General features: G+C 60.3%; 3 protein-coding genes and 1 long non-coding RNA gene across 10 annotated transcripts; 1 reads left to right on the top strand and 3 right to left on the bottom strand.

Annotated features, from left to right (window-relative positions):
• Positions 1-51: 51 nt before the first annotated feature.
• Positions 52-3,195, bottom strand: TGFBR3L (transforming growth factor beta receptor 3 like). 2 transcript variants are annotated; one of them, XM_042250025.2, is made up of 7 exons: positions 3,109-3,195; positions 2,066-2,202; positions 1,675-1,989; positions 1,213-1,339; positions 950-1,108; positions 695-767; positions 52-228 (listed from the first exon to the last, which is right to left on the bottom strand). In XM_042250025.2, exons 1-6 carry the CDS (start codon positions 3,176-3,178, stop codon positions 700-702), a joined length of 876 nt encoding a protein of 291 aa, XP_042105959.1. In that variant the 5' UTR covers positions 3,179-3,195; the 3' UTR covers positions 52-228; positions 695-699. The 2 variants fall into 2 exon arrangements, 1 of the variants encoding a protein (XP_042105959.1); XR_006059859.2 differs by having other exon boundaries at positions 695-1,108.
• A 407-nt stretch (positions 3,196-3,602) lies between these two features.
• Positions 3,603-13,185, bottom strand: MAP2K7 (mitogen-activated protein kinase kinase 7). Of its 2 annotated transcripts, XM_027969172.2 has the most exons (12): positions 12,994-13,185; positions 11,160-11,207; positions 8,182-8,323; positions 7,957-8,023; positions 7,723-7,836; positions 7,500-7,619; positions 7,297-7,404; positions 7,022-7,201; positions 6,846-6,926; positions 6,580-6,722; positions 5,950-5,995; positions 3,603-5,844 (listed from the first exon to the last, which is right to left on the bottom strand). In XM_027969172.2, the coding sequence occupies exons 1-12, from the start codon at positions 13,115-13,117 to the stop codon at positions 5,710-5,712; spliced, it is 1,308 nt and encodes a 435-aa protein (XP_027824973.1). In that variant the 5' UTR covers positions 13,118-13,185; the 3' UTR covers positions 3,603-5,709.
• Positions 13,186-14,718: 1,533 nt separating this feature from the next.
• On the bottom strand, positions 14,719-22,607 carry LRRC8E (leucine rich repeat containing 8 VRAC subunit E). 5 transcript variants are annotated; one of them, XM_004008562.5, is made up of 3 exons: positions 22,525-22,607; positions 18,788-18,930; positions 14,719-17,976 (listed from the first exon to the last, which is right to left on the bottom strand). In XM_004008562.5, exons 2-3 carry the CDS (start codon positions 18,923-18,925, stop codon positions 15,739-15,741), a joined length of 2,376 nt encoding a protein of 791 aa, XP_004008611.4. In that variant the 5' UTR covers positions 18,926-18,930; positions 22,525-22,607; the 3' UTR covers positions 14,719-15,738. The 5 variants fall into 5 exon arrangements, with proteins under 5 accessions (XP_004008611.4, XP_027825532.1, XP_027825534.1 ...); XM_027969731.3 differs by lacking the exon at positions 22,525-22,607 and adding an exon at positions 19,096-19,430; XM_027969733.3 differs by lacking the exon at positions 22,525-22,607 and adding an exon at positions 19,156-19,430.
• LOC132659801 (uncharacterized) lies at positions 18,779-21,970 on the top strand. The gene is made up of 3 exons (XR_009600636.1): positions 18,779-19,143; positions 20,062-20,274; positions 21,616-21,970. It is a non-coding gene; the product is annotated as an uncharacterized LOC132659801 (long non-coding RNA).
• Positions 22,608-24,774: the final 2,167 nt, after the last annotated feature.

Raw genomic sequence — 24,774 nt, 5'->3', positions numbered from 1 at the left:
TGCCCGGAATCCCCACCCACGCGCCACGCGCACGCGCGGACTTCAGAAAGCTGCAGTCCAGGCCAGAGGTTTATTTCGGGCTCAGGTGGGAGGGTGCTGGGTGGGAGGAGAAGCAAGGAGGGCGGGCGCAGTGATCGTAGTCCCAGCGAGTACCGTAGTCCCCCGAGGCGGGCCTGATACGAGGCCGTGGCTGGTTTGTGTCCGGACCCTGCTGGGGGCGCGCCATCTCTGGAAAGAGACGACTCAGGCTGAGTGGGGAGAGGACGCTAAGGCTGGTCACCCCCTTCTCAACCCATCGCTGGCCGCCTCATCAGTCTGCGTGGCCGGGTGAGAGTGGATGCTAAGTCTGAAACCCGAATTCTCTTTGCCTAGTGCCTGTGTGAGGTGTTGAGAACCTTTCTCACGACACTAAACCCGCCGTCGGCTACGGGTCACCCACTACCTGAGTTCGAATCCCAGTTCCACTAAATTTTTGTGACCTTTAGCAAGTCCATTTTAGAGAGTGCCTCATTTTCCTTCTATTATGGGGATTATAGTAGAAAGTTGTTACAAGGATTAATATGCGTTAATCATTTGGAACTCCACCTGGCAGAAAGAACGGGCTATGAAGATCATTTATCATCCCCTCCCTCCTCCATCTGCCCTAACCCGCCCCAGGTTACACTCCCCCTCCTTCCTACGCCCAGACACTTACCTGCCTCACTGGGGCCTCCTGGGCAGGGGGCCGCTGGGCGAGGCTCTCGGGGGCTGACCGGGGAGTTGGGGCGCTGGAGAAGAGAGGGAAGCTGAGGAGTAGGGGTTGCGGTGCGCAGGGCCGGAGCTAGAGCGACCCCTGGAGGCTGCTGCGGGTGTAGCGGAGGCCGGTCTAGGGATGTTCAGGGCGGAGCAGGCCGACGCGCTGGAATAGACTGGGGGCCAGGCTGAGATCCCGGAGGGCGGAGGTTGGTACCTGAGTGCGCGCACACGAGGCTGAGGCCGGCGGCCACAGCGGCGCCCAGCACGAAAGCGGCCAACACTAGTGCTACCACCGGCGCGGGCTCCAGGGCCTCCGGGGCCGGCGCGGGAGACTCTGGGCGCACAGCTCTGCCGGGGAAGCCCTTGGGTAGCCCTGTGAGAAGTACAACGCTAAGACTGGGATCAGGCCTCAGATGTCCTCCCCACCCCTCTTCTGGACCCCAGAGATCCCCTCGCGGAGGACTGCTGCGCGCTCACTGGGGGGCAGCCGTGGCACAGTCACCACGATGGGCTGCGTCAGTGTGTGCAGGTGGGGGCTGTTAGCACCCAGGCTCTCATCGTTGCCACTGCCGGCGCCCGCGCACGCCTCATCCTGAGGCAGACACTGCAAGGAGAGGGGGCACAAGAGACGAGAATGTCAGGGGCCGGACTCCACGGACTGGGCCGCAGGCAGATCTAAATGTCCAGCACTCTGTTGCAACTAGGGATCGCATCACTAGAACCCTGGAAATCTGGCCCCTTCGGACGTCTCTAACCCCCAACCGCAGCCTGAGACCCAGTACCTACTCCCAGTTTCGAGATACCACCGCCCCCAGGTCCAAAAGCGCCCAGATGCCCAAACCCTAAGGAGTTTCCCCCTCGGATGTCAGAGGCACTCGCCCAACCCCTGATGGGCCCCGGCGCCCAGGTTCCCGGTCCTGCGCTCCTGCGCCCGCGCACCGGCGCCAGTGGAGGCAGCGTCAAAGGCGCAGGCGTCCAGCGGGCTCGGCGGAGGCGGCGGCGGCGGCAGCGACTCAGTTGGCAGTGCAGGAACTGCACAGAGGCGTTGAAGACCGGGCGCAGGCGGAAGCTGAAACGCGCAAGACGGGCGGCACCGAGGAGCGGCCGCGGTGGCGGGAAGGTGACCGAGGAGTCGGCGGAGCAGCCCCCGCGCAACAGCGCCAGGGCGGGGCCCAGGGCTGGGCGCGAGGACGGTGTTACGGAGCAGCGGTGTAGGGCCAGGCCCCAGTGCGGGGAGGGACGGGCCAGGGCCGCCTGGGGGGGCGGGGTCGCCGTCAGGATCGGCAGCCCCCATCGGCCCTCACCCGGCCTCCGTGCGTCCCGCGTCTACCTGCACAAACACGCGGCTGTCTGCTGGGACCTCGAGCGGCCCCGCACGGCGCGGGAAGGCGTCCTCCGCGTCTGACAGCTCCAGACTGAAAAGGGGTTGGCGCAGCCAGGGCCCGGGCGCCGCAGGGAACGGGGGCTCTGGAGGGGAGAAAGAGCGGCACAGGAGAGGGAGGACGCGCTGTCTCTCGGTCCCCCCGGCCGACCTCCCCGCCTCCCCCACCTTCTTTGGAAGATGGGTGCAGTTGTGGTGGAGGATTCACCTGTGCCTCACGCCCTCAGCCATAAAGCTGCTGTGATGTACCCCCTGGAGAACCCCAGGACGTTCAGCCCAGCCCCTGAGCCTGGGCGCAAAGCTGCACCTTCCTGAAGAGGCGCCCTTTTTCCCAGAGCTCGTCTTCTCCACCTGCAGTGGGCAAAGGATCCCTGGCGGGGAAGGGGCTGAGGGCGCCTGGCAGTGGATGGTCAGTCTGGGTGGGCGCAGAGGTCTTCCCCTGTCCCCACCCACCAGGGACTGCTTTGGGGTCACAGCAGGGCCGTCTAGCGGGGATGATGCTGACCCCACTCTTTCCTTTCTAACAGTTGGGGAGAACAGCAAGGTGGTCTTCCTCCAAACCTTTCAGCACCATGGAAGCCCAGCCTAGCCACCAGGGTCTGGGGCTTTTCCCCAAGTCTGGTTCCTCACTTCTGCACTGAGGGCAGCAGCAGCAATGGAACCCTAACCCTGTTGGAGTGTGTGATCACCCTGCTACCCGCATCTGCCTTCAGGAGGCACTCAGCTATGTTCTCGAAGGATGTTATCTAAACGTGCAGCACTCCAAAGATATTTGTGCAGACCACTCCCCTCCCACAGCCCTTGGCCTCACCATGGCTGCTGGGGACTTTGAAGTTGGGGATCCAAGACAACCTGGAATGGAGGGTGGGGGAGACCCCACCTTCCACCCACCTACCTCCATTCCCCCAGGCAGGGTAGATGAGAGGTTGCATTGAGATAGGGCAGCACAGGAATGGGGGTGTGCTGGGCCATGTCCCCTTGCCTGTACATACCAGGTGGCTCACTGGGCAAGGCGGTGGTCCCCGGGAGCAGGGCCAGCAGCAGGAGCATGGTGCCCAGCATGCTGGCCTGGCTGAGGTGAGAGCGTACAGGGCTGGTGGCAGAGGCAACAGCCAGGCTGCACCCACACCCAGGAGGTGGGCAGGCAGCCCTGTCCTTGGCTGGGTGGCCACTTCCGGAGGCAAGGAGCGGGGGCGGCAGACTGTTGGGTCGACATCAGAGCTGGCGCCCAAGGCCTGCCAGGGATTAAGGGCTCTCCCACTGGACCTATGGCTATCAGATTAGGGGGAGGTCCCAGACACTGGCCATTAAATATGAGGCAAGTTGCTACAAACTACCCCTCCGGCCCCCAGCCCTGCCTCCCCTCACTGCATAGGCCTCTTCCACTTGGATGGCCCCCAGCCCCCCACTTCCAAGGTCAGGCCTCAGGACCCCTTCCCCTTTTCCCACCTTGCTGCCAGGCTCAGGACACACACCACAGACTCAGTGGAAGAAAAGGGAGGGGTTTTATTCTCAAGCGTCTAAGGATTTACAAACGAGGGCATTTTGTTTTAAAAAGGGATGGGGCAATACTGGCGGCCTGAGAAGGGGTGGTGGGCCGATGGGCTAGGCCAGGCCGCCCCAGGCCCCTGGCTGCCCACTCTGCCCTCTGCCTGGTTGAGACGGGGTGGCTGGTGGCTGGTGACTGGGGGGCGGGGGGAGGGAGACATAGGAGAGGGAGGGGGGAAGGAGAGGCTCCCATTTAACACTGAAGGGGAGGGGGGACATGGGTGGACACTTACACACGAAACAGAAAGTTAAATAAAAATTAAACCCAGGCAGCTAGCCTCAGGCCTGTGCGGGCCTTGGGGCTGGCCACGCAACCTTCCTGCTACCCAGAAAGGCCCCTGGCAAGGGAGGGCAGAGGCCATGCTTACTGGCCCCACACCCTGCCCCCCTCCCCTCACAATGGGGACTGGAGCAAGAAAAGGTGGCCACCCCCTGGGGCGGGGGACAAAGATGACTTTGAGTCCTTTTAAAACATGCGGCGTTTTGTGACTATCCTAGTAGTAACTAGATTCGGTGAGATAAATGGAGGGTACAGTGATGCCTAGTCTAGATTGCTTCAGCTACATCCAGCGAGGTTCCTCACCTTTGGTGTTGGTTGATTTTTGTGGTTTTTCTGGGGTTTTGTTTTTTCCTTTTTTTTTTTCCTGTTATGTTATTTTGTTCTACTGTCCACTTGATTCGCATGCATCACCAACAACAAGGAAACACGGTCCCTCCTGCTCTGGCTGCTTGCTGCCCAGGGCCCCATGGACGCTGGGGCCTCAGGGTGGGCTGGGGACTGGCCAGCTCCGGGTGAGTCGAGGGGCACTCGTGGGCCACTACGAGGGCGTGACTGCCTGCACACGCCCAGCCCTTGGCCTGCTCCCACCTCTGTCCCTGTCAACACATCCTCGAACCCCCACGTCCAATCCGTGCACCCTCATCCCTGCCTCCCGGGGCCCCATGGACCCCCTTCTGTCACCCGTTCCCTCCGCCACCTCCCTGCCACACCAGCGCTGGCTGCCCTCCACCACGCCCTGCGCCTACTGTCCCTGAAGGCCACCCTGTGTGGCCACGGCCCCTTGGGCTTCCTCCGTACCCCCTGAGGTCCTCCACTCACCCCTGCAAGCTTGGCCAGTCTCCAGCCCTGAGGGAGGAGCAATCCCCCATCCCCAGAGCCTACCTTTGGGACTAGTCTCTCCCGGGTGGTGGCCCGAGCCCCCACAGCTCAGCCCCCAGCCCAGCCCCCCAGTACCCACAGGCGGTTCAGGGGGCTGCCGCCACAAGCAGCTAAACACGACTTTGGTAAAAGTTTCTGAAGGTACCAACAAAGCCCATGAGAACAAGCTCTTCTCCTCCCCCCACCCCCAAACACCCCACCAAGTACAATAAAATACAATAAACTCCAAAAAGGACCCCCTGAGATCAAAGAGAGAGAGAGAGACCAGCCCGGGTCCGGATGCAGTCACAATGTCCAGCCCGCCTGCCGGGGGAAGGGCACCCGCCAACTGGCTCATCACTGGCCAGAGACCTAAGTGGACCCAGGGGTCCTGCCGGGGGTGGCAGGACCTGGGCCAGGAGAGAGGCAGAGGCGGGGAGGGAGACGGGGAAAGCCAGAGAGGTAGAGAGGGAAGTGGCAGAGAGGGAGATGGAGCCAGGGTGCATGTGTGCATGGAGGGGGTGGTGGGGACAGCGCGGTGTGGGAGGGTGCAGGGAATGGCGGCTCTCTCCCGACCCCTGGGGGCCGCCCCAGCCCAGAGGTTACAACTGAATAAATAGCGAGACTGCTCGCGGCCTGCTGTCTTCCGTTCACAGTGTCTGTCGGGGTTGGGGGCACGTGTACGGCCGGCTGATCCCAGGATGGGAAAGGGCTGGGGCCTGGCAGGCCCATCTGTCCACAGCTGGTGGGCAGGGAGTCGGGGGTGGGTCGGCGCCCCCTACTATCTGTCCTCAGCCCTTGTCGGCCATCCGGGTCCCAGGGCTCCCCTGGTGGGTAGCTGGGGGACTGTGCAGGGAAGTGGGGGCCTGAGGCCGCGTCCCCCAGCGGGCCGGCCGCCACCGTGCGGCTACCTGAAGAAGGGTAGGTGGTGCTGGCTCAGGACCCCGCTTGTCCTCGGTGACTCCGTCTTCGCCATGACATCCTTGAACCAGGAAGCCACGTCCACCTCCAGCGTTTCGTAGCGCTTGATGAAGCTGTGTTCCTGGGGGCCCAAGGGGGTGGGGCTCAGGACCAAGGTGTCTCTTCCCTGGCCTCCAATGGGGTAGGGGTTTTTGGATGGGGGCTGGGAGGGGTCCTGGGTACTCACAAGTAGCTTATTATACTTTGGTCTCTTCCTGTGATCTTTAGTAAGGCTGAAGAGAGAGAGAAAGGAGAGAAATGAGAGCCAGGAGGCGGGGCCTGGCCGCCCGCCCCACTGACTCAGGGCTGCTGGATCTGTGGGCCGGAGCCCACGTCCTCGCCCCTCAAGCCTTGTGCTGACAGAGGGGCCAGGGTTGGCACTCAGGCCCCTTATCTGTGACAAAAACCTGACATGCACCGTGAGATGCCCATGGGAGAAGTAAGTAGGTGGGGGGGATAGGTAGATGGGTGGGCTTCTCACCCACCTCTCCACCCTCCCCCCAGAAAGCTCCTGTGCGGACACCCTGCTTATTGGTATGGGACCCTCTGAGCTCTCAGCCCTGGGACACCTGTGCTCATTCACAGTCCCCTGGTGAAGCCCAAGGACCACCCTGCCAAATACCCCAGGGCTAGGGGTTCCCTGTGGCTGAGTCTGGACCCAACTCCTAGCCCCTAGAGCTTGGGCTCTGGCTGGAGTCTGCAGCCCCCCCACCCCCATCCCAGGGGGCCCTTTGCCCCACCCCAGTGGCCTAAGCTCAGGGTCACGTCTGACCTTGCCCTGCCTTCCAGACTGGAGGGCAGGGCTGGGGGTGCTCACCAGTCTTTGACGAAGGACTGGAAGTCCCCCGAGAAGCCCATGTGTCCGGGCAGGAGCGGGGGCTCCTCTTGGAGGACTTTGGTGAGGACCTCAAAGTCCGTCTTGCAGTTCTTGTAGGGGAACTGTCCTGTCGCCAGCTCCACCTGGGAGAGAAACGGGCAAGGCTGGGCCGGCCAGGGAGGACGGGGCCCTGCCCTTTCTGCTGCCACTCCCTGCCTCCGGGCCGCGAGAAAACCCAGCCTCCAAAAGCCGGGGCCCCAACTCACCAAGGAGATGCCCAGGCTCCACACATCGGCCCGGATGTCATAGTCAGGCTTGGTGGGATCCGGGGGGTCGATGCGCTCAGGCTGCAGGTGGGAGGTGGGAGAGGGTGATGAATGAGCCCTGGGCCCGGGGTGGGTGCACCACCCCTCCCGCCAGCACCCCCGGTCCCCCTACTTACTGCCATGTAGGCGGCACAGCCCGCGCTCCGCGTTTTGGCTTTGGAGTCGACCAGGCGGCCGCTGATGCCGAAGTCACAAAGCTTGATCTGGCCTCGCTCGTCCAGCAGGATGTTGGAGGGCTTGACGTCACGGTGGATCACGCCATGCTTCTCCTTCAGGTAGTAGAGCGCCTTCACAATCTGCAGTGTAGGCAGGGGAGGGCACTTATCGGTGACGTGGAAGCCGAGGCTGGGGGGGCGCCTGCCTGCCCACTTGTGCCCTCCAGGCCACTCACCGCCACCGTCATCTTGCCCAGGATCCACTCGGGGATGGGGCCCTGCATCCGCTTCTTGAGCTTCTCTGCGCACGTGCCCATGAGCTCCATGGCGATGAAGACGTCCGTCTGCAGGGACAGCAGTGGCTGTACCCCTCTGCCCACCCGACAGGCTCAGGGCCCAGGGGAGGAGATGGGGGGGTTGGGGGAAGCCCTCGTCTCACGTTGGTGATGAAAGTCCCGAAGCACTGCACAATGTAGGGGCAGTCGTGGCTCTTGAGCACCACATCCAAATCCATGAGGATCCTCTTGTTCTCCTCCTTATTCCCCGAGCGCCGCATTTGCTGCATGGGACAGCCGAGGGCTTAGCGCTGAGCCTGGGGCGCAGGGGCCCCATGGGACATGGAAGGGGGTTGTGCTCCCATGGGCAGGGTGGGGTGGGCTCACCTTGACAGCGATGACGTGCCCTGTCTTCCGGAAGCGCATCTTCCACACCTGGCCGCACGTGCCGCTGCCCATCTCCCCCAGGTTCTCCAGGTCGTTGATCTCCGCCTGGTAGCGCTGGCAAGGAGAGCCAGGGCTGGGGATCCAGCAGGCCTCTGCCCTCACCCCTGGCCCACATCTCCCAGCTGTGTCGTGCCCACCCTCCCTGGGGCCACCAAGGGAAGTGCGTTAGGTTACCTGGCCCCCGATGGTCAGGTAGCCGGTCTGCTTCATGATCTCCTGCAGCTTCTGGTCAATCTCGATGCTGAAAGGAGAGGGAGGGAGTGCCGGTGGAGGGGGGTCCTGACCAACGTGAGGTTACCCCAGCCTCCAACATGCAGAGGGTTCCACAGAGCTCACCAGTGCCACCCTGAGGCTGGCCCTGCGCGCCCTGACCTCCCGACCATCCACCAGGAGGCTCACCTCTCCATGCTGCGGGGTGTGAACAAGGTTGATGGCAGCCCCAGCATGTGGCGGGGCCGGGCGGGGGGCGTGGGGTGCTGCGGGGAGCTCTCGGAGGACGGTGAGCGGCTGCCCCCATCGTTGGCCAGTGGGAGCTGCAGGGCTGGGGGGTGGTGAGAACCAGGGGTGGGGAGGGGGTTAGCTCCTGGCTGGCCCCAACTGCAGGCCCTGGTGCCCCCATCCTTCCCTCCCTGGTATCCCTTAGGTGGGCTGGCACAGCCCCCAGCCCTGGCAGACACGGAGCGCGCCCCAATCCTAGACCACTCTCGGGGTGCTTTCTCCCAGCCCCCATGACTGGGAAGGGCTTGCAGTGGGCTGGTGGGGGAAGGGGTGGTCCCCAGAGGCTGAGGGTTCACCCCAAGTATTCCCTGATAGAGAAAGGAGGCCCTGAGGCTGCCAGTGGACCTCGGGCAGGTAGGCCGCCCCTACCCTGGGGCCCCTTCCTCCCCACTCTGCCCAGGAAGAGGCTCAGGGCCACCACCCCCACAAAGTGGCAACGCTGAACTGGGGAGAGTGGGTGAGAGACCCAGGCTTCCAGCTGCCTTGCCTGTTCTGTTTCAGGGTCAGGGAGGGCTGCCCTCTGGCCAGCAGACTCTGTAAGCCTCCGGCCTGGCCTGCAGAGCTGGGGCCAATGCGGCCAGGGCAGGAGCCCAGGCTGGACCTGTGTCCTTCAGGTGAAGGGAGCCAGGTGACCCAGCCCCTCCAGGGGCCGGCAGGGCTCCAGGGCCAGGGGCCGGGCCAGGTGGGGAGGTTGGTTCTTTCCAGAAGCCTGCATGCGGACAGCTTGGGCATGCTACAGGCAGGCGGGCAGGCAGCGGGCAGGCAGCGGGCACCCCAGGATGGGCAGGCGGCATTAGGGGGCGGGAGGGTGGGAGACAGACAGATGGGAGCTGAGACTTGGGCCCAGCTGCCCAGAAGAGGCGCTGCAGAGACAGGCCGGAGAGGGGCTGGGGACCAGAGAGCAGGCCCCTGATGGACAAGGAGCCTCCCGGTCAGGCAGGCTACACAGTGGGAGCAGAGGCCAGAGTGGCCCTGGAAAAGGTGGACGGCCCTCCAGCGAACCCGCAAACCTCAGAGACCCTGGCACTCGGCCTCCAGAAGGGAGCCCCTGGCTGGGGAGGCCGAAGGCTACAAGCACCCCCCAGGTCCACCTCCCCTTGGAGAGCGGGCTGGGAGCTGGGCGGGGGGGCAGAGCTTCTCCCCTGCAAGTTCTCCAGGCGCCTGGTGGCGTGGGCCCAGTGGCCAACAGGCACAGACAGATGCAGTGTGGCTCTTGGCGCCTGGGCACTTTCTGTGCCCTGCTGGCCTACGACCTTGGTTGCAGCCAAAGCGAGGAACAGACCTATAAGCCTGGCCTGCCAGTCCCAGGAGGGCATGGCGAGAGTGATGGAACAGCTCTGGGAGCCCGAGGACGTGGCTGAGCCCAGTCCCCTCCACTGGCCCAGAGGCCTCTCCTCCGGTGCCCTCCCTGCTCTACCATGGCCAGAAGCCTGGTCCTAAACCCTCCCTCTCTGGCTGGACACTCTCCAGGGCTCCCAAAGACCCTGGATCCCTGGCAGACTGCCCCACACTGTCTTCGGCTCCCTGGGTGAGGGTCACACCCCTCCCCTCCCCTCCCCAGGCCTCTCTGTGCCCTGTCACCCCCACCCCCCACCCCCCACACAGTCCACTGGGCCCTCTGAGGGCTCCCCCAGAGCCCGGGGCCAAGGCAGTTTGTGGGGGCAGAGAGGCTTCCAGCCGGTCCCACAAACTGAAGCACGGCAGGTATTTAAGAGGAGCCGGTGCAGGATGGCTAAGGGGGGTAAGGCGGGAGGAGGTATACAAAGGCCCTGAAAACAGAGATCACACAGGTGGTGCCGGGCCCACGGCAGGTCAGGAAGGCCAAATGAGAGCCAGAGACTGAAGGGGAGAGAGAAAAGAGGAGGATGAATGAGCAAGGACGAGGGAAGACACAGGGCGGTGGGGTGGGGGGGGAGCATGCAGCCTGCCAGGCTGTCCGTGAGCACACACGCGTACACACACAGGGCATGGCACAAACCCACAAGCAGGTGCAGACGACACGCCACGGGCCCCCCAACAGAGCCGACTCTCCCTCATGTTCTTACACACACACACACACTTCCCAACCCAGTCCTATTACGCACACAAGGATCAATGAGGCCAGCCCGCCCCCCACCCCTCACCTTCCCCACAGGCAAGTCTGGCTCCCTCTTGGGCCCTGGGGGGCTGTTTACTTCCACTGTTGTGCTCCCCCACTTCCCAGGGGACTTTGCTCAAATGCCACCTTCTCCCCAGGCTTCCCAACCACCGCCCTCCCCCACCCCCCAACCCTGCAGAATCCATGACCCTGCTCCACTGGGCCTTTCCTCCAAGGCACGGGGCCTCTTCCACTTCTCCCTGCCCGGAGGACCCCCCAACCCGCAGGGCCTCCCACCCCCAGGGGAGCACCAGCCCCTGGAACAGATGGGCTCAGTCCAGGCCTAGCACTGCTCAGCACAGGGTGGGAGGCGACACGGGTCCACTGAGCTGATGAAGTGGATCAGCAGGTAGGGAGCCCAACCTTCCTTCCCTCCACTCACATACATGCGCGCACACACACACAGATACACACACACGCCTGCAGGCACACGCACGGACACTTGGGACCCCCTCAGCAGGCGACAGACTCCTGGCGGGTGAGGGAGTCTGTTTCCTCCTGTGGGGAGTCCAAACCTAAGCCCGAGAGGAAGAGAGGAGCAGGAGGTGACAGGACACAGAGGAAGTGGCCGGGTGGGCCAGACGCTGACCGTGTGGTTGGAGAGAGTGAGGGTGGGATGGGGGGACGCACACGCACACACGGAGCATGAGGGGGGGGGGAGGAGGGATGGCATTCTGCGGCCAGGGCAGCGGTTAGGTCAATGGTGCAGAGATCCAAGCAGCGATGATAAAAAGGCTGGTACCTGCTCGTTGGGACGGGGCAGGAGCAGGGCTTAGAGTGATCACAATAACTGGATGGGGAAAAGGAAGAAAAAAAAAGAAAAACAACACCACGATAAATCACAACAGAAACAACTGATTTGTCCAAAAGAAAAGAAAATCAAATCATAACAAGGAGGAGGGGGGAGGCACGCGGCACCAAACTGCAGAGAACAGAGATGGGAGGGCTGAGAGGATGGGATGGAGCTGACAGACACAGGCACCAGGAGGGGGCTCCCCAGGGCATGTTCTCCATGGGCCTCCCTGTGCCTCCTGCCCATCTGGGACAGCCACCCCGCCAGGCACCCCAGGCCCTACCCAGGCCTGTCTCATCCACGCTGGGGCTGGTGGGGACCCTCCAGTCCTGGCTGGGCTTCCTACCCCAGGCAGAGTCTAACACAGCACTGCTGCCTCAGGGTTCTTCCTGGGCCCCTAGAGACCCCTCCCCACTCCAATCAGGAACCCACCTGGATCAAGGGCAGAAAAGGGAGGGTGGGGAGTGGACCGTACACCAGAATGGAGGGTGAGGAGGGAGTGGTGGGAGTACCCAGATGAGGAGATATCTTCCCCACCTCTCAAGATGACCCGACAGGGAGCCACAAGAATCATATCAGAGAGGTTAACAAGGGGAATTTGCTGGGTCAAGAGGGACACAGAAAGCACGTGTGGGAGGGGACTTCCCTGGTGGTCCAGTGGTTTATATTCTGCACTTCCAACACAGGCAGGGGGCACGGGTTCCATCCCTGGTCGTGGAACTAAGATCCCAAATACCTCAAGAAGTGGCCAAAAAGTTATGTAAAGAAAAGAAAACGTGTGGGGAATGCTCTTCATCAGGTCACTAGGAAGGGGGAAAATCTGACTCCCTGTGAGCTTCGAGGATGTGGGGAAGGGTTCCGGAGGACGTTACAAGCAGACTAGATGTCGCATGGTGATCCCGGGCCAGATGCGGGTATTGAGGGGCAGCTCTTGATGCCAGAGGACAGGATTCCGGAGAGACAGGCACTGAGATCATGGGATCACAAAGTAGCGGTACGTGTATATCCTGGGATGCCCAGGTAGCCTCACACTGGCTTTGATTCAAGCTGACAAAGTTGCTATGCTTGGAAGCTTCGTATTTATTTCTGGAGAATCCAGAAAGATGATGGCAGTGAAACTAGTCCGCGGAGTAGGAGGAGGGGGCCTGGCTTAGGTGGGTAAAAAGGTAGGTGGCAGGGAGCCTGCTGAACCAGTGATAAGATCCCTGAGCGGGGAGGAGGCACCAGACACAATCACAGGAGCAGTTATATATGGTCCAGCGATGTCGGGTGTCCCCAGGTCAGCTGCACTTGTGTCATCTGAACCCGGCTGACAAGGACCCAGGTGGCGGGGGAGGGGACCTCTCGACAGTCTCTGAGATGGCGACAGTGGAATCAGCTGGTGAAAAGGCATGTGTACACGTATACGGAGGAGCTGGATGTGGTCACGGCTGCATGGAGTAGGCGCACGAAGGCTTAGAGTAGGTGACAGAGGCTCCGAGGTTCCCGGTGATTGGGGGCGGGTCATCAGATGGAGGGCCTCGCCCTGGAGCCGGTAACTAGGTTCCCAGGCCCCATTAGGGGGAGCCCCGAGGCAGGGTGAGGACTGACGGGGAGCTCACGGGCCCCACGCCCCCCGGGTCACCGTGACCCTCTCCCCGCGGGCCGACAGCGGGGAGCCGGGCGGAGAGGAGGAGGAGCAAGAGCGCCCCGGAAGCGGGGGCGGGGCCTGGCGGCGGGGGCGGGGCCTCCCGCGGCGCGCGCCCCGCCCCGCCCGCCCCCTCCCCCACGCCGCCGTGCTTACTGGGCCTGGGCCGCTGGGGGCTGATATCCAGGTTGAGGTCGATCCTCCGCCGGGCCTCGCGGTTCTCCTGCTTTAGCTTTGCTTCCAGGCGGGACAGCTTCTGCTCCAGGGAGGACGCCGCCATCTTCCCCGCCGCCGCCGCCGCCGCGCACCGCCCGGCCGCCCGTCAGTCCGGCAGACAAACACCGCACTGCGCCTGCGCTTGGATGACCCCGCCGAGCCGCCGTCTCGCTCTGCATGGCGCATGCCCGGGACGCGCACCCGCCCTTCCCGCGTGCGAACCTCCGCGCGTGCGTGCTTCGTTCCAGCCGGAGGGAAGACGCCTCCCAGAGCTCGCGGGTGGCAGCGTACACATCCTCTCAGTGTGATGCGCATGTGCAGATCCCCGAGAGCTCCGGCAGGAGGCGATGTTTGAAAACCCACTCACCATTCAGTTAAGAGCGGTGGGCGGAGAAAGCAGCGCGCAGGCGTACAGAAGGTGAGACGAGAGCACACGAGTGCCGTCTGCTGCGCATGCGCACTTCTGGTCTCTCGCTCTCTTTTTCTCTATTTTTAATTTCCTGCCGCTGTCCCCGGTGGTCGCCAGGCTGTGTCCTCAGCCTCGTTCTTTCTCTTCCCGGCCGGCCCTAGCTGGCACCCACGCCTTCCAAAACTGCCTTTCTCATCTCGGACAGTGCTTCGTTACGGTCCCTGTTGTGCTTAATTGCTGCCTACTCACCATAATTAGGCACCTGTGGGAAGCCCTTTCCATTTCAGCGGGGTCAGGGTTGGCCACGAGGACTTGAAGGGGCGGGGTAGGGTTTGGGCCACTATCTGGACGGTGGGAATCCAGCGGCGTGATCCCTATCCTCAGCGACATGGGGCCAAGGTCAAGGCTGGAGAGTTCCAAGTCAGATTGGCCGTGGGAAATTTGAAGGCATCCCTCATCTGTTTAGCTCCTGGACAATGCAGAAGTTAGGACCTGGGGTTTGGTTCCTCCACCTAGTGTCTTCACCACCTACACATTTTCTTCAGCTGGCCTGAAGAGCGCTGGGAAAATGTCCCCAATCTGGAACCCTGGGGCGCCCAGGTGAGCAGCTTGCTTCTGCTCTCTGGTGCCTGGAGGAGGCTCACATGTTGGAGACACCATGGGGGTGGGGAATCCCAGGAAGTCAGGGTTGGGCAGGCTGTGCCAAGGCCCTGCCCACTCTAGCACGAGAAAACTGAAGGTTTCTGATGACTCCCCTGGTTGACAACTTACAGGTGAAGCAGATCCAAAATTGTGGAGCCATGAGAATAACGAAATGTAAAGGACAGGCACTTCTACGGGAAAAGGCTAGGTAGACGACCACCTGATGTCTCCTGGTTAACTGAGGTCTCTCTCTGCCTCTGCTCCCAGGGAAGAGGCTTATAGCCTTGATTCTGGAACCTGATTGTTGCCAGTTGCCTCTACTTGGTCTGGTGGAATAGAAGACTTAGACAATGGCTGGAGTGGACACAAGGGATCAAACTTATTCTCAGACTTCCCTGGTGGCCCAGTGGTTAAGAATCCACCTGCCAATGCAGGGTACATGGGTTCAATTCCTGGTCTGGGGAGATTCCACATGCCACGGAGCCACTAAGCCCTTGTGCCGCAACTACTGAGCCTGTGCTCTGCAAAAGAGAAGTGACCACAATGAGAAACCCATGCACCACAGCTAGAGCCTGAGTGCAGTGAGGAAGGCCCAGCTAAGCCAAAAATATATATATAGTTCTCATAGTGTTATTTATTAAGCACCCACTGATATACACTCCCTCACATAGGGAACATTGAAAGACAAAGTCCCAGCCTACAGAAAAATGTACCTCCCCTGCAGGAGTTCCAATCCTTAGCACAGGCAAGAATAGCCCCCTGGGGGGTTTAGGGGAATGTTGATTGCTTGAAGTTGTCTGCAGAGCTTTTAACTTATGTGAACAGGAGCATTTTCCTGAGGAAGGAGGTGCCCAGCTTTCATCAGATTTCTCAAAGCATCTAGGGATCTAAAACCAAGTTCAGAATCCCTGCTCTCGACACCCAGATATCTACTCTGTAGGTCAGCATTTCCCAACATTCAGGCCTGGGATGGTCTGAATCAGAATTACCTGGGATGCTTCTGTTTACCAGCAAGTTCCTGGCCTCCAGCCAACATCCTGAGTCAGCCTTTCAAGGGTGGGGCCTGGGATGTTTTGTTTTGGAGATGTTGATTTCAGCCAAATATGAGAACCATTGCTTTCTGAGTTCAGGTGTCCATAGCAAGCAATTTATAAATAAGGGATTAATATCAAAATTGGGGGTGGGGGGGGAGGTTGGTCCCTTGTGTCTGTGTCCCCTCATTGGGAGAAAACCCCAGATGTAAGCTGTTTTGGTCAGGGGAAGAGGGTTAAATCCCACTGGGATGAGCCTCCCCCACCCCAACCCCCATATGTGGTACTGTGGCTGCTGTCTGGGGGAGGGCAGCATCTCTGGCCCAGGGCTAGAAGCAGGTCAGCCAAACCAAAGACACGGGTGTGGTTTTGGTCTGAGAGTCTTCTGACTGAGTTAATCCCTCCAGGATGTTCCACCCCAAATCCACAGCCTCCCAGACAAACCCGTCCCAGGATCTTGCCTGGGCTCCATCAACCTGACATGTCTGTTCCTTGTCTCCTGGATGGGGCCCACTTAACCATCTCCCTCGAAGATAATGGTAGAGATTCCAGGGCAGTAGCATCCAGGAGGCATTGACCTCAACCTGTCCTCCCTCCCCAGCTTCACTCTGCCTCCATCCGGTCCCGAACCTCGGCCGGCAGCCCATCGTAAAGGGTGTCCTCCACCAGGAGCCCCGACTTCTTGAGCCCCCCACAGTTGCCGAGCTCTTCCGGCAGTGCTTCCAGCCGGTTGCCCTTGAGCTCCAGGCGGCTGAGGGCCCTGAGGGCCCCCACCTGGGGTGCAAGCTGGCTCAGATGGTTGTAACCTAGAAGCAGCGTCCGCAGCTTGCGGCAGAAGAAGAGCTCGTCGGGTAGAAACTCCAGGGCATTGTAGGAGAGAGCCAAGTGCTGAAGATTCTGCAGGAGACCCAGCTCGGCTGGCAGGGAATGCAGCCCATTGTGCGAGACGTCCAGCAGGCGGAGGCTGGAGCACATGCCTAGCTGGGTGGGCAGCGTCTCCAGCTTGTTGTGGCTCAGATAGAGCTGCTCGAGGCCCCGGAGCTTCCGCACATGCTCGGGGACATAGGCAATCTGGTTGTGCCACAGCCGGAGCGTGAGCAGCTTGCGGCAGTGCTGGAAGCTGAGGATCTCCTCGATGGAACGCAGGTGGTTGTCCCGGAGGTCAAGCTCCTGCAGCGCGCCTAGGCTGAAGACGGCGTGGGGGATGCGCTCCAGCCCGCAGGCCACCAGCTCCAGTTCCCGCAGCACCGCCAGCTTCTTGAGGCTGTTCAGTGCCAACAGACGCGCCCCATCATTGTGCAGGCTGAGCCGCTGCAGGTGGCCAGCCACATCAGTCACGCTGGCAGGAACCTTGCCAGCGTTGCTCCGCAGAGACAGCACCTTCAGCTGCTTCAGCTCCCGGAGGCTCTCGAGGGTGGCTGCCCGGGCCAGCTCTGGGGGGAAGAGCCCCTCTAGATGCAGCTCCTCCAGACCACGCAGCCCAAACACCCAGAGGGGCACCTCCCGCAGCTCCTCGCACTTGATTCGGATGACCTTCAGGCGGTCCCGCAGGAAGATCTGCGAGGAGAACGGAAGCCTGGCGGGTGAGTGGAGCAGGCTCAGCTCCTGCAGATGCACCAGCTGCGAGAGGCCCGGGGGGAAGGTGATGTCGCCGATGGCCTCCAGCCGCAGTGCCTCTACCTCGCTGAGCTCGAAGACCGTGTCCGGCAGCCCTGGGAGCATGCAGAGGGCCAGTTCCAGCCGGCCCCGGGCATTGCGCTGCAGCTTCTGCCGCAGCTTCTCGGCAGTCCACTCGTGGTTGAGGTTGAGCTGCTTCAGGCGGCTCTCGCTGACCTCAGAGAGGAAGACAGCAAAGCGCTTGGAGTACAGCGAGTCGTACTGGTCGATGAGGTGCAGCATAAAGGCGAAGTCGTTCTTGACGTCGGGGATGTCGCCCATGCCAGTTTCCTCCCGAACTGACCGGAAGGAGTACTCTTTGAGGGGCCGGTGGAAGAGCCAGTAGAGGGTGTAGAGACAGGTGATCCCGTAGACACACACGAAGGAGATATAGCAGAAAGCCAGCTTGGAGAAGAGGTGGGCTTTGGTGTGGTTGCAGCAGAAGCTGGCGTAGCCTGTCACCTCCGAGGTCTCCACCCTGCAGGCCACCAGGAAGCTGATCTTCCCCACATAGACCAGGTTGTAGACCAGGATGGCCAAGAACTTGCAGACCTTGAGCACCATCTGCCGGATGTACATGGTGTACAGGATGTCACCCTCCTCCACGTGCACACGGAATTTCTTGACCTTTTCAAACAGGGCTTTGGCCTGCTCCCCCTCCTTCTTGTCCAGCAGGGTGACAGCTGGGGGCTCTGTCACCACCTTCTCGGGCTCTGGCAACACCTTCTCCTTCTCGCCCTCCCCTGCCGTTGTGGTCAAGGTCACTGTCGCCTGCCCAGCTGTGGTGGCGGCAGGGCCCTTGTGGTTCTCCCCGGAGACCTCAGACAGTGCCCGAGTAGTCCATGGCGAGTCAAAACACTTGCCCAGGATGGAGATGAAGTGCTCGATCTTGGAGCTGGTGCCGGGGAACTTGAACCAGAAGCTGGTGCAGACCATGAAGATGAGCGTGTGGATGACAACCAAGTAGGGAAAGTACTTGGCATACCAGTGGAGGGCCGTCTCGTAGCAGAGCTGGTTGATGAAGCTGTACTGCTGTAGGTCCAGGTTGTTCTTGAGGCCGCTCAACTCCCGGAGGTCCCCCATGGGCTCTGAGACCCCCCGGGGCAGCAGCTGTTGGCACGGGGCTTCAGATAAATTCTCCCGGGGTTCATGACTGGGCAGACAGATTATCTTGTCCTGCGTCACCTGGGGATGGGGGCGAGGGTATGAAAGAGGGTGAAGGATCTGGGGTGGCCTGGGAAGTTACAGGGAGAGGAAGCAGGCTGCAAGCAGGAGAGGTCTGCCTTGATCCCCAGCTGTCCTCAGCTGGCTGTAACTTTGGAAGAGTCATTAAACCTTTGAATACGGGACTTTGTCTGGAAATAAAAGAGCTGGGTTGATTCGTGTTCCTCAAAAAGATGTTAAAGACCTAGGGAATTCCCTGCTGGCCCAGTGGCTAAGACTGGGCACTCTCAATGCAGGAGGCCTGGGTTTGATCCCTGGTCAGGGAACTAGATCCCACATGCCACACCTAAGGGTTCATGCTCCAACTTAAAAAAAAAATGAAGATCTCACAGGCTGCAAGTAAAAATGCCACATAAGGCAACTAAGAACTGGTGCAGGTAAATAAATATTAAACAAAAAAGATGTTGAAGTCCTAAGCCCCAAATACCTGACCTGTGATTGATGCCTTATCTGGAAATAGTGTTTGCAGAGCAGATGTAATCAAGTTAAGATGAGGGAGAAATTTGGGCACACACACACACTCACACTGAGGGAAGATGCTGTGAAGATACAGGGAGAGTGTCCTCTATCATCCAAGGAATGCCTGAGGCCACCAGAGTCTAGACGAGAGGCACAGCCTTCGCAAGGAACCAGCCCTGTCAACACTTTGATTTCGGATGTCCAGTCTCTAGAACTATGATAGGATAAGGGAAGACTTCCGGAATCTCCCAGACCCCGCCCCTGGGAAACCCCGCCCCATCCAGGCCACGCCCCGCCCCGCCCCGCCCCTTACCTGGAGGGTGCACCCGAAGACCCCGATCATGAGCATGGCCACGGTGAGGTACTCGGCCAGCACGTCCCACCAAGGTTTGAGCACCTTGAAGGCGGGCTGCTGCTCCGTGAACTGCTTGAACTCCGCCACCGGAATCATCCTTCCTATGAGGACAGCAGGAAGCTCAGGATAGGGCGCCTTGTGAGCCAGGCCCCCAGAAGAGCCAGCATCAACGCCTCTGCTCCCAGTATCCGCGCTCCGCCCCGCCGAACTCCGGCAGAACCCACGGCTGTGCGCTCCCTTCCCCTCCCCCGTCCCCTAGACCTCACCTCCTTCCTGGAGCCAAGCGACTAAGACTGAATGCTTGGCTTAAGGTGGTAAGTACTTACTGCTCGGTAAGTCCTCACCACCTCTGTTCCCAGGCACCCTTGCCCCGATGGGACTGGGCTTGACCACTCAGAGTTCAGAAGGGGCATTCCACGAGGCCGCTGCACCACCGCTCGTCGGTGTGGCCTTCTCCCCAAGCCCAGGCATCTCCTCCCACCCTTGACGCCGGTCCCAAACACTTCGCTCTGCTTCCTTGACTCCAGACACCCGGTACCCAGGCGGCTAGCCCCGGATCCCTCCGTCACTGGACCACAGAGTCCCGAGATTCGGGACTTCCGGGGCGTGGACCCCCACCCCCTTCAGGGGCGCTCTGGGCACCACCTCCAACCTCCAACCGGAAAAGCCGGCTGGAGCCTGGCTCTGGTTACCGGCCCCAGGGGCAGGGAGTGGCGGAGCTGAAGGCTTGTTGGCCCTGGGGGGTGGAGGGTGGCAGTGACGAAGACACCTGGGTTTCTGGTGGGGCCAGTGTTTAGGATCTGCGGCGGAAAACCGATACCTCAAAGGCAAGGGCTGAGGGGCAAAGAATCAGGAAATGGAAAACTCACAGGGAGAGAGCCAGGGTGACACCTACGACTACAAAGTCTAGGACGGGGCTGGGCTGCCAGGCTCCTGGGCGGCTAGCCTACTCTGTCTGTCCCTGGGTTTCATTTTAGACCAAGGTATCATTATTCCAGATACAGCCAGCCAGGCGCAAGGCTCTCGGGGGCGTGGACCACAAGCTGGAGCAGCACCCTCCCAGACAGGCAGCCCTGGAGCCTCTTCTTCTCAGGTCTAGAAGGGGAAAGAAAGGGAGGCAGCAAGGCCTCCACTGTCTCCGAGGGGGCTCCTAGGCCGGTCCATCCCCCCTCCCCAGCACCCATGCTCCCCAATATAAAGCCCCTGTTTCTCATCCTTCTCATGCTTTCCAGATGGCACAGTGGTCAAGAACCTGCTTGCCAATGCAGGAGGTGCGAGAGATGTGGGTTCAATCCCTGAGTGGAGAAGATCCCCCGAAGGAGGAAATGGCTTCCCACTTCATTATTCTTGCCTGGAGAATCCCATGGACAGTGGAGCCTGGGGGGCTATAGTCCATGGGGTTGCAAAGAATCGGACATGACTGAGCACGGAAGCCTGTTTCTCATGTAGGTTTCCTGGGCCCTGTGGTCCTCATCCTGATAGCTTGTCACTGGCTGGGCAAGGAAGGGAGGCGTCTGGGTCATCGGATCATCCTCCAGTCTCCCACCCATCTCCTGGGGGGCAGGGCCTGGCCTCTGTCCCACACCTCAGCCAATCGCTCTGATACCTCCGTGCCTCCCTCTTTGGTCCCCATAACCCTGGAAGGCCTCCCATTGCTACTGAATGAGGACAAGGTGGAAGTGGGCGGGGCTATAGGATGCAGGCCCCGCCCTGCAGGCTGAAGTCAGGGCAGTCGGCCACACCCCTTAATCCCACTAGGGATGGCATGCAAGGGAAGGGACACACCTGCCTACACCCAGTCTCCAGGGGCCCCTGACTCAGGCCCTGACTCACCCAGCACCAGGTACACGCAAGGGGGTACACAGAGCACAGGATCCCTCACCCAATGACCCAGCCCTTGCACTCAGTTTCACAACCTGTCCTCAACAACAAGCCTAGTAAAGGTGCCCCCCCAGTGCATCACAGGCTTCAGGCACCAGGGAATCTAATAGAAACACACCCAGGGCAACTCCACAGCCCCCAGGGGCCAAATTGCAGCCACCGATTGGGACAACCTTGGGGGCATTCTAGTGTGTACACACCAGTGCACGTGTGTACAAGCTGAAGGGAGACTCAGTACCAGAGACACAGCCATACACTCTCTTCCAGTTCTGGCCACCCACTATTCTCCCTGCCCTGGCCACCTGCCCCTGCAATGGACACTGCTTCAATTAAGAATGGTGACTCTTAGCAGAAATGCCACACAGACAGGCAGGGAGGACCAACTTCCTGCCCCCGAGGCCCTGCCACCCTTCAGGACACATCTCACAATTGTGGAAGCTCTGCTACTGGTCATCCCAGACCCACAATCAAAAGCAAGAAGGCAGAGACACCCAGAGTCCCCAACAGATGGGTCAGAGGCTCCCATGGAGCAAGGTGTATACACAACAGCCTCAAAGGCAGACATGGGGTTATCATTATCTGTCTCCATGACTCAATCTTGATTGTTTGGAACCTGCCATTAAGTTTCCCCAGACACAAGACTGGCCCCCCTTTGTCTGAACCAGGCTGGTGGGAGGGCTAGGGGGGAAAGCATCATGGGGGTGTGGGGACAGAGAACTTAAGGCCACCAGATGTTTTCAGTGTCTTGTTTGACCCCCAACTCCGGGAGCATGGATATGGAGACCCTTATTTCCCAGACTCGGGGAAGTGAAATAACTCATTCAAGGTGTCCCAGCTTGTGACAAGCAGCATTTGAGGGAGACCCCCTGAGTCCTGTCCGTCTGATCACAGGCACTCTGTTCCAGGTTGAGCAAGAACCTCTCACTGGGATGAAGCATCTTTGCCAGGGGGCCTCAGAAGGGGGCTTCTTCCGGTAGAGAAGAGATGACGGGAGGATGTCTGCTCTGCCTACCAGGCTAAGTTGTCCTTGTCAGCCTCTGAACGGGAAATTGCCCCCTGCGTAGCCTTAGCTCCGCCTACCCATGCCTCACCCTTGCTTCTCTCTCAGGCCTCCCCCAAGCCCCCACGTTGCCTCTAAACACTGGCAGCGGTGGTGGGTGCCCCTGATCCCCCCACCCCCCATTTCCACCCACTGTCCAAGCTAAGCGGCAAAGAACAAAGAGTGACAGTTGTCAGCCCCGAAATGGGCCTTGGAGGGCACTCGGTTTAACCTTTGACTTCTACACGAGGGAGAAATTATGGTCAGGGGTGCGGGGAGCAGTAGCAGCAGAGCCAGTTCTGGGCCTTAGGCCTGGGGAGTCCCAACCTAGAACTTTTCCAAGCTGCCCTTCCAGAACTGGGGGATCTGGGCAGTCTTTAGGTTCAAGGGACCCGGAAGGGACAGCCTGGGGAGGCCCCCACGTGTTAGGGCTCTGAGAGGTGAGGGGCTCGCTGGGATGAGCTGTCACCGCCAAGAGGAGAGGGGAACAAGGTATCAAGATGCCCAGGGTGGACCCTAGCTGTTCGATCTTCACTCTGTCCTTGGTCAGGCCTGCCGGGCTCCCTGGATAGGCGCCCTTGGGCTGGCCAGGGCCGGGCCTCTCTCTGCACCGCCCCCTCTCACCACCGCCCCCCCCCCTCAACGCCCAGCTCCTCTGTGCCCCAGACGGCTTAGGGCTCAGGTCGCAGGGCCAGCCGCATCTCGGGCTGTCCTCCTGTGGGCCAGGTCCTCACCCCGCCACCCGGTGCCCAACCGCGGAGAGCCACCTACTCACCTCACGGGCCAGACGCTGTTTCCAACTCCTGTGTCCCGGGGAGCTGAGCGGCCGGGACTCCCGCGGAGTTCGCGGGCAGGACTGGGTGAGTCAGGGCGGGCGGGACCGGAGCCGCGGGCTGCCCCGCCCCGCCCCGCCCACCAGCCGTCTCGGCCCCGCCTCCCTTCGGACGCTCCCGGACTCCCGGTACCGCCGGAGAGCCGGAGGTAGGCGATTCTTGAGGGGAGGAGCTCGTCGGAGGAGCAGGAACGGTAGAATTCTGCGCTCCACTGCAGTGGGGCGGACCTGGCGTGGGGGACACTGAAAGGGGCTGAAGGCGCTGGACGCCCAAAGCCAACCTGAGAGTAGCTTTCTGGGATCTAAGCTGTATAGGCCAGTCGGGAACAGGTGGAAGCCCTCCTCCTCCCTTCACTCCCAGGTGCAGCTACTTGGCTTTGAAACAGGGAATCAGTGATCTGGGCCCAAGGGAGGGCGGGGCGCTTTCTCCTTCCTGCTCTGACCACCCAACCAAGGGAGGCTCTCCACTGGGGAGGAGACAGAGTCCGGGATCAGAGGGCTCTGGGAGCCAAGGTTGGAGTCCAATCTGGGAGATCTGCTTCTCAAAGGGAGACCCTGCTGTTCCAACCCCCACGATTTCCTCCCCACTTTGGGAGGCCTGACCTAGATCTCAGACAAGACTTTTACCTTGATCTGCTCTGTCTGCTAGATTCAAGAGAGAGGAGACCTGAGAAGGTGGGAGAGTGAGACCCCATCTCATGGGGAAAAGAAGCCCACAAGTTCACCAGATTAGAGATACTCTGAAACCTTGAGGGTTGGGACCCCCTAAGCTTAGGTTCCTCTGTGAAATCTGGCAATGGGCGTGACCCCCTTCAGAAGTCCCTGTGGGCTCGGCCATGGGCCGCCCAAAGATAAACCTTTGTGTGGACAAGATAAATGAGGCTATATCTTCTCTCTCAGAGCTTCTGCTCTATTGGGGTATGTGTGGGTGGGTGGGTGGGTGGGGGTGGGGAGAGGGAGAGGGTAAGGATGTGTATAATTAAGGAACAAGATAATGTCAATTTGTGACAAATGCTTGTGTATATAGGGGCTTCCCAGGTGGTGCAGTAGTAAAGAATCTGCCTGCCAGTGCAGGAGATGCAGGTTTGATCCCTGGGTGTGGAAGGACACTTGTAGAAGGAAATGGCAACCCCCTCCAGTATTCTTGCCTAGAGAATCCCATGAACAGAGGAGTCTGGTGGACTACAGCCCATGGTGTCTCAAAGAGGTGGACATGACTGAGCGATTGAGCATGCACTTATGCTGTGTATATAGCAAAACAGGGTGAGATGAAGTGGTAGCAAAGGGGCCTTTTGAGATGAATAGTTTCTCCTTTTCCTCTAGCCTCTGGAGTAGCTCCTTGAGACCCATGCCCTGAGGGTTTGTTCTCAGCTATATGCTGGGATGTGTGTCTTGTTACACACTGCTTTGCACTTCTGTGCAATAGTCTCTGCAGTCATTGGAACTGAAGCCCCACGAGCCCTAGACACATATCTTTTCTGACACTTCAGATGGTGCCTGGCACACAGTGGGCATTCAGTAAATGATGGATGGATGCTTAGTTCAGGCTCTTCTTGATGCAGACTCCGAGGCAAGGAATTAGATGGCAATAGTTTCTCTGGAAGGTGAACTCAGGAAGCATTAACGGTGAGCCAGTGGGGAAGAGAAGGAAGCCAGTAAGTGTTAATGAGGGTAGCTCTGGGAGATGATGGCAGATGCACCTCCAAGGTGTACCCACCCAAGTGGCGGGGAGTGGAAGCATTGTTGCACCAGCTTCTGTCTGTCGTGGCTGAGGGCTTCTCTGGAGACGGGGGTGGAGGGGGCGTTCACGCCTTGGGACTCCTGACTTTCCCTGCACGTGGGGACTCTGGGTGCTCAGAGGGTGTGGGAGGGGCTGTATGGGATCTGCCACAGGTACAAATGCTTGAGTGGGATGTCTTAGCCATATGACATACATGCAATGCTGCCCAGTGGTCCTCCAGAAAGACTGCCTACTTTACATTCCCACTGGTAGTTCATGAGTTTCCCCACATGCACACTACCCAGGCTTTTTAACAATTGTGGTAATGTACACATACGTAACAAACAGTTTGCCATCCTAACTATTTTTAAGGGTACAGCTCACTGGCATTAAGAGCTTCCCTGGTGGCTCAGAAGGTAAAGAATCTGCCTGCGATACAGATTGATCCCTGCAATGCAGGTTTGATCCCTGGG

The sequence above is a fragment of the Ovis aries genome, chromosome 5, assembly GCF_016772045.2.
Source record: "Ovis aries strain OAR_USU_Benz2616 breed Rambouillet chromosome 5, ARS-UI_Ramb_v3.0, whole genome shotgun sequence".
Lineage (NCBI taxonomy): Eukaryota > Metazoa > Chordata > Mammalia > Artiodactyla > Bovidae > Ovis > Ovis aries.
This window is presented reverse-complemented; position numbering and strand designations above follow the sequence as displayed.